Genomic DNA, 12953 nt, shown 5'->3' on the forward strand with positions numbered 1-12953 from the left:
ACCACAATGAACTTATAAGTGTGTTTCACAAGTCTGAGAGACCAGAGCGGAGTAATGCTAACAACAACTATCATGCTAACAGTGCACTCCTGGTTCTTGGACAGTAAAACACTCTATAGTTAAATGGAGACAGCACTTAACAGACATATTTTGACCTCAAGAGCCGCTTATACAATGTATCTGTACTGGAACAAGACACATTTTGGTCAAATACATGGTCAAAAAATGGTTATCGGGGTGTTTAAATGCATGAGGCACTGTCTGGACTTACAGATGTGACCAGAGGAGCTCTGATTCATATTTAATGAGAGACAGGGGCTCAGGGAGGACTGTGTTTTTCTATGGAGAGGGCTGTGAAGTGATCAATAAGTAATATAACAGGGTTTACTCAGATCCCCCAAACACCAAGAGTCCAAGTCCCTGTACATTTCCTATGTCTTATTTTGAAGCTCCACGGCAACACTTTTATAGTTTACTGATCAAATATAATGTTGGCAAAATAGTTTACTTTCATTTAAAACTAGAGTCTTGTTTTCAGTGAAAATGTTTGCTAGTGAATAAAACTTTAAATTGTGTATGATAGTAGTAGATACTCGTTATATATATATATATATATATATATATATATATATATATATATATATATATATATATATTATATATATATATATATATATATATATATATATATATATATATATATATATATATATAATAGTTTCACATAGTGAATCAGTGGCAGTTTGCAAAATCCTAAATATTATTGTATTAATTAAAAAGGTTTGAGTGAAATGTGTAGTCAAACCAGGCATTTTAACTTTCCAATCTAGCAGAATATTAAATATTTAAAACTCTATTGCATTTGAGAAAAGCATTGGACTATGATCTTGAAAAACTAACAGCAGCTATAATATGAAAATAAAATAGGCATAAAGCTTTCCTCTCACTATCACCACTTTATTCAAAGATGCTCTTGTTTGAGGTCAAGCTACTACAGCTACTAAGATCTATTTGGTATTTGAATTTAAGCATCAACTCACGCGATCAGTCAGGGACTAGAGCATTCATCAGACGGTTTACCACTGAATAGTGTACGTATACACTACAGTCTCTCCTCGATTCTGTACATTGACCCAACATTATTGTGTGGGTATGTTACACTAAACCTTCAAGTAATTCAGTGTTAGCCATTACAAAGTTTTTAAGCCACCATTAGAGACCTGAACATTGGTATTTAAATATTTACAACTTGCATAATGACGCACACGTATAAATAAACATAATTCATCCCGAAGTGCCATTGTCGTCAGCAGAGGGTGCATAGCAAGCCGTTTAAACTGTTGTGAAAATAACAAATGTTAGCAATTAGCAAGAAATGCTTTTGTATTAATGCTGTATAGTTTACTTGTGATTACAGTTACTGCTTAAATCTGATATAGTGTAAAAACAAAACAACATTACATTCTGATCTGAATGATGAGTGCTGCTGTCTCAACAACAACAGTCACTACTACAGAAAAAACTCCTGCTCAACCTTTCCAATGGGGTAAGGGTATCTTGGATACAAGTTTTAGAATGAGTTCATACCTGGGTATGAAACAAACCTAACAGAAACACTGTATAAAAGTAACTATATGTAACCTGTGCTCTTACAGATATGAGAAAGATACTACAATCCAATAGAACCTGGGTTCCCACAATCTTAACCTGCAGACAGACCTGTGAAAGAAGTTTTTCTCATCCTCAGTATATGGACAGGCTTCACATGAAAGCTCAGAACCTCAAGCATCACTGAGCTGCAGAGGCTGCACTAGCACTGGATCATAATTGGCTGCAGGGTTTCAGTAGCGAGGCAATTTAGGTTTTCATTTACTGGATTTCAGCGTTGAAAATGGCAACCCAAATGAGATAATTGTCTTGAGAACCAGAACACCAAATTATAACATAAACATTATAACATACACAACTTGGCCATGTCAGATGTTTTTGTGCTGAAGAATTTTATTACAGCTGTTACCAATAAGAGTTATATTTGATTTGAACATGAACCTCGTATCTGACGACATGGATAGATCTACTTTTACTAGACTGAACAGCTCACAAACAAACACACACACACACACACTTACCTAGTGACTGTCCAGCGATGACCCTTGCGTACTCCCCGGACACAGCGGCTCTGGCGTTCCTCTCACTGGAGTACTGCACAAATGCGTAGCCCTTGTGCACGGAGCAGCCCACGATCTTGCCGTATTTACAAAAGATCACCTCGATGTCAGCCTTCGTCACCACCGCCGTGTTCAGGTTTCCGATGAAGACTCGAGAGTTGAGTGAGCGGGGATCATTCTTGTTGGTCACGTTGCTCGTCTGGGTCTTTCCGGTCATTCTACTCACCACAGGCCCCACCGCAAAGCCTGATGGGAAATATAAGGACATATGGATTAGAGATGTAGATAGATCAGTGGCTATGTTTACATGCACACCACAGATCTGCCCATGACCTGATTTCTGTGATATGATTATTGAAATGTCACGTAAACAATTACATCTGATGTGAGTATAGGCTAATCTGATTTCTTTCTGATAGTTTTGTGAAGATTTTGACAAGCAACGTTATGCAAAACAACGGGAAATGTTAAAGATTGAAATAAGTAATTTTGAAATTTCTTCCATTTTGTCTTCCAAATAGGGATACAGCAACCAGATTTTTCAGTTCCAACCATGATTTCGATACTGTAGCTTTAAGTATTTGCTGATAACAGATATCAACCAATAAAATTAATTCCCTACAACAAAAATAAGACAAAACTGTTCCAACATAATGAGACTTTCTGGGCTACCTACAACCTGTAAATCTTATCGGCTGAAGCAATATAGAAGCATGCACCAGTATGGGATCGGTGAATATCTACTTCCAAATATCTTGAACTTCCAAGCATTCTATTCTCCAAAGGGAGACTGATTTGCAGTGAATTTCAATAGACATACAGTGCACACACAATACAATACAATAATAAGCTCAGGCTTCAAGATGCAGAATAAATTCCTTTAAAAATATAGGCAAAAAATACTCATGAAACTGTAACCAACTGGAACAAATAACAAGTGCATATAACCAGCCAAATACAACAGTTTTTGATAATTAGATTTATTTTGTGCATTTTAACACAGACCCATAGTCAAATGGTATTGATAAGTATTGGGTAGGCTTGTCACAATTACAAAGTTTGAAGTATGATATATTGCTGAAAAAAATATAAAAAATATAAATGGTAATACTGAAAATAACTCACACAATAACACTAAAGCCCCAAATAACTATTCTAAATGTACAATAAAATACAAATGAAATGTAACGCTTTAGTAGTTCATGTTTATTAGTTGTCACTATAATAGTCCTGTCATGATAATTACTATAAGGACTTATTGTTCAATAAATGAAAGCTGGAGCAATATATTTTGGAGCTTAATATTTAACATGGGTACATTTTGTTAGTAAAAGTGGGAAGATTTTGCCGATTTTAAGCATTGTGATTGCGATTATAGATTTGCGATTTCTGTTTTAATAATGGGATTCAGTTCAAAGTTAATTCATTCAGAACTGACCAAACACGAATACACGAATCACAAATCAGAGCATGTTTGTTCAGATCTAAACTACAGCATTTGCCATTTTATGCAGAATAAGACACGATATTTTGTTCTTTGTGGAGAAAATTATGGTACTTCAAAAATTGCACCATTTGCGATTTGCTAATTGCATCCATTCAAAATGCAATTTCCATTTGATTGAAATTAATCTTGCAGCCCTACAGTGTAATTATAATTTTTTTTTATTTGGCAGAGTTTGTGTTTATATTGCTTGTCTTTTTTTTTTTTTTTTTTTTTATAATGGCATTAATGCTGTGAGGAGCAGATTGCTGTCTACGGGAGGTGAGATACTGACAGAGAAGCAGAAATGTGAGAATCTGACAAATCACACCAAAGAAGACTGCAGGGCCGCTGGGTTGCCAGGTTGGGAATGGAAAAATCACACCTAGATCATAAGGGTGTCACCTCTGCTCCAAACTGTTCCCCTGGTAATGGTGGATATGTTACAAATAGAGAAAGGGAGAGTAAAACATATGGACAATTGAATTTTTTAATGTATTTATTTTTCTCTAATATTAGTTTATTACTACAGAGCTTCAACATCCATGTCATTTAGAGTGCTACTGCTTAGCCTGGAATGTCAATGTCAAACCAGTATGCATTTATTCAATTGTGGCTTAAAAAGACCTTGAGAAACTTGCTTTCTTACTGTGAGCAGCATTGCCTCTCCACAGATCTTATCTCTAGGTCTCTAAGTTTAATGGCATATTGTGGAACATTACATGCAAAGTATTAAGTTCACCTTTAAATCCAAAGCCAACATTAAAGGACAAACTGGGTCACAACACAGAACTCATATACACTAGGTTTACACTGCAAACATGGACCAGCCTAGAACTAAACCTGGTTTAAACAAGGGCCATTTTTGGACTAAACTAGGGATGCACCGATACTGATACTGGTATTGAATATCGGCAGCAATACTGAAAAAAATGCTGATTAGCCAATATTCTTGTTGGGCCTTTAATTGGAAGTAATAATTTCTATTTACATGCCGGTTTTGTCCTAAAGCGTTTCATAATGTTTGAACTTTTCTTCTTACAAAACTGTTCAGTAGTGACTTGAAGGATAAATGACAGTTATATAACACAACTGGATCTTCACTAGCAAGGACCACGCCACAGCAATGGAATATGATAAAGATATTTATTGATGGTGGGTAGATGCGATGGGGGCTCCATCTCCATTCCAAAATGGTCATCCAGTTGATTCGGAATCCCCCCTCCTTAAAGATGATGTCTTTGGGCTGAAGGATGGACGAGAGACACTTGAGAGAGCTGAGACAGAAGGTGTTGTCGGGATGGACATATAAATAGGGCTTCTGGGTAATTGAAGCACACCTTCAATTATCCAGAGATAAAATTGCCTGTAGAGGAGGTTGAGACATAGTCAGGCGGGCGCCACCTAGTGCCTCCGCTCAATTTCATTTCTCTCCAGCAACTAGGTCAGGAATCGGAATACACTAGACGGTTTGTGTGAGTTCGGGCACCAGCCAATCAGCGAAGAGTTATACATTCTGTGCTGGCAACGATTCCCAAGATCGAGGATTTAAAGCTGGAAGAAAGAGAATGTTTGGTGAATTTTATCAAGGGGAAAGATGTTATTTCCTTTCTTCTTACGGGATTTGGGAAAAGCTTAATATACCAGTTAGCCCCGTTAGTGGCACATTACATATGTCACGAGTCACGACCAAATAGCACCACCTACTGTCGAGCAACAAATCCTAATGCTGTGAGGTCAGACAGTTTCCACAAATAACATCACAATAACTCCACTTAAGTGTGTTTTAAGGAAATAAGTGCCATTTTCTGCCAACCAGATGTTTGTTTAACCATTTAAGACACTAACTGACATTAAAGGGTCCATATTACACTGTTTTATTGAGCTGTTATAATGTTTCTTCATCACAAATTCCTGGAGTTGTGTTTTGTTTCACGTTTAACACAAAAACCTGTTCTGTTAGGTCAAATGTCAACAAGCATCTTCCAGTAACAATCTGCAATCCATATTGCCGTTGCAATTACTCTTGTGTGTGTGTTTCTTTTCCATCAATATTTTTCAGGCAAAGGTCATGGGAGCAGAGAAACCAGTTCCAGTTTAATTATAATGAAAATGGCCTCAGAGAGAAAAAAAAAAAATGTTGGTATGATAAGTGTAGTCTCACAAAAGCATACCTGTAAATTAAATTGTCCATAAAATTGCAGCCATAGAACTGTGCCAGAAACGTTATACACAAACTTGGCATAAAGCATTTGGAAAATACTAAAAGCCAGTTGTTAAATGCACAAGAGGATGTATACCAGACTGTAAGTCTATTGCTCATAACATGCAGTAGGTTAGTAAAATACATTAGACACATATACATCAATTATAATGTGTTGCTTTTGTAGTATTTTGAGTACTTGCTTTCTAGAAACTGCAGTACAATATGTATGCAGTCATTAACACACTATAATAAGCAATTTCATAAAAAAATTTCCATTCACATTTCCATTCACAAACTATATTTTGTGACTAGTTAATGATAATATTATTATATCTTGCAAATGTGCATAGCTTAAATAATAAGGAAATGAGCTACACTTTTTCATTTTTCTGCTGGAGGGTATACACCAGGGGTCATCAAATTAAGGCCCCACTGGTCCACTCCCGTCCGCCATGCCTCTTTGAGCGGCCCCCCCAGCACCTCTGCCCCCCACCACTTGAACTGGCCCTGTGAGGCAATCCTCAAAAGTTATCATGGCCTATTTTTTTTATTACTTTTTGGCAAATAATAACACATCTGGATCTTGTATTTTTTTTTTTTTCAATTAAAAATTATATTTATATTAAGTATTTATATTATATTTAAATAATTATATGGTGTATTTACATTTGACACAAAATTTTCATCACCTGACAATCTCAAAATCAAACAGTGACAGTCAAAGCATGTGCAGAGTTTTGTAGTGCAGTTAAGGACAGCAAAATGGCGAGTGATAAAGTACGAAAAGTTGGCAGAGTGCCGGGTTTTCAAAGAACAGTGGACAACCAATTATTTTTTTGTCTAGTGTAAGGACCGTGCAGTTTGTCTGATATGTAAAGACAGTGTGGCGGTTTTCAAAAATATAATCTGCGTTGTCAGGGTCATACAATTCTGTTATACGGGTGAGCCGACCCCAGCCCCCCATTACAGTCAAGCGATAATGTGGCCCCCTGAGAAAAAAGTTTGGTGACTCCTGGTATACACCTTTACCTTTACCTTTACCTAGAATGTTCCACAGAATAGCGTTACGGAAGACCCTCTACCAGAAAAGTTCCATAGTGCCCCTTTAAATAAACAATTTTTAATACAATATTTTTATGTAATAATTCTCAGGTAGCGATGCACGTGTAATAGTTGCAGTGTCTTCTTGCTATTCACAGTATTTTCATGCTTATAGCCCAGTGACCTCCTGGAGAAGTCATGACATGGTCTTTCTGTAGACTATTGAAATATAAATGTGAAATCTTGTATTTTTCAGTGTATTGAACATGGGAGCATTTGGGTCAGGAGTGAAGTGAAAAGTTACAGATGACAGGAGCAGAGCGAGGGCTAAAGTTCCTCTAAAACTGCAGCTCTCTGACCTTGAGACTATGCTGCTGAATACATCAACAGAGAATCGAAATGCACTGCAAAAACACGGGCACAATGGGATCTATAAGGTCTACCATACTGGAAGACTCTGATGAGGAGATTGTATGGGCCTATGTGTTCAGTTCACTGTCCTTGCATTCATAACAACAGCCATAATGCAATGTACATAGCCTAAGTCAATTTAAATAATCATAGGTAAGATCATCTTTAAGAGAACAATTGAGAAATTTCACTGCTGCAACACAAATTCAAAAACAGTTAATAGAACAAAAATATGCAGTAAAAAATCAAAGTATAACTATTTTTAAAATGATTTCACTGTGCAAGAAGAGTAAAACGAAGTTTACTGAACTACTACAAAAAGGTAGCCAAGCTGGTGCCACTTAATACCGCTCAATTTAATTTCTCTCCAGCGACTAGGTCAGGAATCAGAATACACTAGACAGTTTGCAAGAACCCCGGAAGTTAAAGACCCCGCACTGGCCAATCAGAAAGAGCTGTGAAGCAATAACGTCAAACTCAAGCGCCTATGTGGGTCACTTTTACGGTCAAGATGGATGTAGTTGAAGCCATACATTCTGTGTTGGCAACAATTCCCAAGATCAAGGATTTAAAGCCAGAACAAAGAGAATGTTTGGTGAATTTTATCAAGGGGAAAGACGTTATTCCCCTTCCTCCTACGGGATTTGGCGCATTACATACGTCACGACCAAATAGCACGATTGGTTAAATTAAAAAAAGTACCCGCCTACCGTCGAGCAAACAAATCCTAATGCTGCGAGGTCAGACGGTTTCCACGAAGTGAAACCAGCTAATGAATCAGGCCAACAAAAAGGGCCAATAGAGAGCAATTTACATCACTTACAATAACGCACTGTGTGGAGTAACAGTATAATTAAAAAGGACATGCCCAAGTCTAAACCAGGACAAAGCAAGGACCTAACCATCACATGCCTTTACTAAACCAGGTCAAAAGGGGTCAAATGCTGCACGCAGTTAAAGTAAATCAGGAACAGAAAAACAAGAACCATTTCAAACTACCTTGAACCAAATAATGTTTTTTTTTGTGTGTGTGTCTTACATTTCTGATTAAAAACCCTTTATTCTTCTTAACTTCTCCTTTTCAACTGTAGCCTTTTCTACACTCAAACACATTAACTGCACCAACATAACATAAGAAGTTCACCTTTTCCCTGTGTGATTAAGTTGATTACGGTGTTGGGTTAAAAAGACATCCATTACAATCAAAGAAATCAGATCCCATTGATTTCAGTCTGTACCTATACTATGTTTTGCAGAGTGGCTGGTGAATGTAAAGGGCTCTTGCTATTGAAAAGACTGAATGCATGTCTTAATAGCAGCCTCAGCCTAATTTTAAACCATGCAGAGATTGAGTGTAATAATAGAGAAGGGGAAACTGGCCCAGACTAGCTCAATACAAGTGCACCGAATGTGTTCAGAAATCTGAAAGAAATGTGTTAAAACAGAAGGGTATGGATATAGCTAGGATAACAGCAATTTCCTTTTATTGTTGAGAGAAAAACATGACCATTAATCCTGTTAGAAAAATACTATGGGGTCCAAACAAGAATCATGGTAGAACATAGAAAATTGTCTGCAGAAATGTTTGGGCACAGTGTATAATAACTGAATTTGTATGTGTTTTCCACTCAACATTCACATTTACAAAGACTAACCAACAATTATTACTTGTTTATCTGAAAATGTAAATTTGTTCTTTGTTTTCGTGCAATGCCCTTCACGCACAATAGCAGCTAAAATGACAATAACTTTTAATAAAATACAAAATAATATGAAAACATGAAAAATTTACTTATCGAAGCTAGAAGTTTAAGAAAAGAAGTTAGCCATTTGATGCTTGCCAATACTATATGCCAGCAGAAGGTGTAGGGGCCCCAGCTGAGATGCCCTGAAGAGAAAACCTGCTATAACTGAGTAGGGATGTAACAATAACTGAAATATTGTGATATCGTCAAAAATCTCAGAATAATAATAATTGTAGGCTGTCACAATATATCGAATCGCAAGTTCCTTTGTTTAAAGGCACAGTTTTTTGGTAGCAACAGCTTTTAAACATGGGGAACTACATATCCTATGATTCATTTCAGTAAAAACAACATGAAGAAATATGTTTTTTACTTGAATTCTTGGGATTGTGACAAAAATAATTCACACCAAAATCTTGTTATGGTATTTTAAAAGCTAAAAAGTGTCCTCTCCAAAATATCGCAATAAATATCATACCATGAGATGCATATCATGATATCGTACAGAGAGATTTGGATATCATTACATCCCGATAACTGAGCTAAAAATATTTGATATTAAAGGGCTCATATTATACTCTTTTCTGGGCATGTTGTAATGTTGTTTCCTCATCACAAACATACCTGAAGTTGTGTTTTGTTTCATTCGCACATGTTAAACACACAAATCCTGCTGAGTTCTTCTCTAAAAAACTAAAGGTAAAAGCTAACTAACATGAAAACCACCACTACATGACATCACAAGGTGGAACAGAACAGCTGGAGCTTTGGAGATATAAACAGACTACTAAGAAAGGGTTCAGTTGGTAAGAGCGTTTATCCACTGATCAGAAGGTTAGTGGTTCACCTCCCACTCTCAACATAAATATTTTTGGTTAAGTGGGAAGGTCCGATGTGATTCCATCCCCCACAGATAAATGCTGTCGTTGTGTCCTTGGGCAAGACACTTAACCCACCTTGCCCCTACTGTCTACACATACACTGATGAATGAGTGTTTCCTTGATGTTTCCTTGATGTATAGTGCTTTGAGTAGCCAAGCTGGCACCACTTAGTGCCTCCGCTCAATTTCATTTCTCTCCAGTGACCAGGTCAAGAATCGAAATACACTAGACGGTTCGCAAGAACCCTGGAAGTGCGAGTCCAGGCAGCAGCCAATCAGCGAAGAGCCATACAATCTGTGTTGGCAATGATTCCCAAGATTGAGGATCTAAAGCCAGAAAAAAGAATGTTTGGTGAATTTTATCAAGGGGAAAGACGTTATTGTCCTTCTTCCTATGAGATTTGTGAAAAGCTTAATATCCCAGTTAGCGACGCATTACATTCGTCACAACCAAATAGCAATGATTGGTTAAATTAAAAAAGTACCCACCTACCGTCAAGCCAACAAATCTTAATGCTGAGAGATCAGACGGTTTCCACGAAGTGAAACCAGCTGATGAATCAGGCTACGCTTTGAGTGCCTTGAAGGTGAAAAAGTGCTAAATAAAAATGTGACCCAAAAAATAAAGCCTATATGATATGTTACTCTAACCTTATGTATATACAGCGTTATGATGATGTGGCTGTCTGCAGAAATGTTTGGTAACAATGTACAGTAAAGGAATTTTTCTCTGTTTTCCACATTTAGTATTCATTTCTCTGAAAATGTACTTTTGTCCTTCATATTCATGCAATGCCCTTCACCAACAATAACAGCTAAAATTACTACAATTTCAAATTAAACTCTGTATTGACCAACCTCTTCTGGTGCTCTGGCTTATAAATACTATCTATAATTCACACTTTCCCTACTCCACTGTGTACTTCAGATTTCCACTTGTCAAAACCCCTTACTGAAACTAATGTAATGAAGATTTTTAAACTTTAAACTGTGTTCTTGCAAAATATTCACAGAGCAATACAGTTTTTGAGCTTTTGATGAAATGTGAGATAAGCAAATGCTGCTGTGGACCAAGATCAAGGTTGTATACTAATTTACTTTAACTAGCTGGTAACTAAATTTGTAGAAATAAACTTTTATTTACACAGCAAACTCAAAAATATTCTAATGTTTTATAAGAATCATGGTAATCATATTTAAGAGTAAAATTGTGCTTCCTTTTAAAGAACTCATATCACGCTGTTTTCTGATCTATGTTATAATGTTGTTTCCTCATTAAGAACATACCTGGAGTTGTGTTTTGTTTCAGTCACACAATCTTCTCTCAAATAGAAAATACTATGTTCCACTTTGTGATGTTATGTCGTAATACAGGAAGTGCTCCACTGTGTTTTTAAACTCCATACGCCTTCACTAGAATTATTTAGATAATTTCAACCCTGGAATTGCCGATCTACTGAAAAAAAGGTAAAAGGTAGCTGCTAACTAAAAAAAAATGCCCCTTAATGACATCGCAAGGTGGAACTGAGCATTTTGGGCTTTGAAGATGTAGGCAGAATAATAATAATGGATTACCCAAACATGTGGGAATGACCCAAAACACAAGTCCAGATATGTTTTTGATGAGGTAAAAACATTTAAATTTTGTGTAATATAGGACTTTTAGAATATCCAGGCTGGCACCATCTATTTCCTCCACTGAATTTCATTTCTCTCCAGCAACTAGGTCTGGAATCGGAATACACTAGACAGTTTGCAAGAACCCCCAAGTGTGAGTTCGGGCACCACCCAATCAGAGAAAAGCCATACATTCTGTGCTGGCAACGATTCCCGAGATCAAGGATTGAAAGCGGGAACAAAGAGAATGTTTGGTGAATTTTATCAAGGGGAAAGACGTTATTGCCCTTCTTCCTTCTGGGCGGCAGTAGCTCAGTTGGTAGAGCATTTGCCCACTGATCTGAAGGTTGGTGGTTCGAATCCAGCTCTCAACATAAACATCACAGGTTGAGTGGTCAGATCCACTGACCCACAGGTTGGCTGGTGTGATTCCAGCTCCCACAGGTGAATGCTGTTGTTGTGTCCTTGGGCAAGACACTTAACCCACCTTGCCCACAGTGTCTGTGTACACTTGTGTACACTTGGGTGAATGGGTGAGTGGTTCCTTGCTGTAAAGTGCCTTGAAAGTGGAGAAGCGCTATAGAAAAATGTGACCATTTCCTATGGGATTTGGGAAAAGTTTAATATACCAGTTAGCCCCATTAATGGAGCATTACATCCGTGGTTAAATGAAAAAAGCACCCACCTACCATCGAGTGAACAAATCCTAATGCTGCGAGGTCAGACAATTTCCACAAAGTGAAACCAGCTGATGAATCAGGCTACCTTTATATAGGCTTGTCAAACGTATTGGTACTACATTATATTATATAAAAAGGAGTGCATTTTATTATTACTCTGGTATTGAAATTACTATCAAATATCAAGCACGACAACTCAGCTATTCCTGGGTTTCAGTCTCATGTTATATGCAATAATTTGAGGACCTTTTCCCATTAAAAATATATTATATTTTCTTCAAAATATTTAAATGCTATGGCAACGATTCCTATATTTCATCATTCTGAAACCCATTGATAAAATGCAAAGCTAGAAAACATTCATTCGTCACCGTAAACCCTCACAAAGGCTATCTTTACCTCCTTAGCTCTCTCCCTCCTCCCTCTCTCCCTTCATCCTCTCCTCTCATAATTCAATAGATGGATCTGACAGCTCTTCTCCACCTCACTGCAGAGTCAGACTGGACAGTGTCACTGAAATAACTGTCCACAGATCCAAACCATAAAGTCATCATTCTACCACTTCCTCTTACCCATGATCCTTCACTCCACACTGTACAAAGAAAGATGGCCTCTTTGATCTGGTATGACAAATGGACTGGAGTTTGATTTATTGCAGAGTGTTTGAAAGCTCTGAGAGTGGTAGAGTTAGGTCTAAAGTGCAATCTAAAATATAGCACCT

The 12953-nt window shown here is 37.2% G+C and overlaps 1 protein-coding gene across 1 annotated transcript in view; it reads right to left on the minus strand.

Annotated features, from left to right (window-relative positions):
* LOC110164185 (RNA-binding Raly-like protein) overlaps nt 1–12953 on the minus strand; it is a 75203-nt gene that overhangs the window by 39563 nt on the left and 22687 nt on the right. Inside the window, exon 2 of the mRNA XM_055151740.1 lies at nt 2130–2414. Within this exon, the coding sequence (XP_055007715.1) occupies nt 2130–2385 (256 nt within the window). The 5' untranslated portion in view covers nt 2386–2414. The remainder of the gene's footprint in view (nt 1–2129; nt 2415–12953) is intronic.

Source organism: Boleophthalmus pectinirostris, unplaced genomic scaffold (genome assembly GCF_026225935.1).
Source record: "Boleophthalmus pectinirostris isolate CB_2022bp ecotype Guang Dong unplaced genomic scaffold, ASM2622593v1 HiC_scaffold_16, whole genome shotgun sequence".
NCBI lineage: Eukaryota > Metazoa > Chordata > Actinopteri > Gobiiformes > Gobiidae > Boleophthalmus > Boleophthalmus pectinirostris.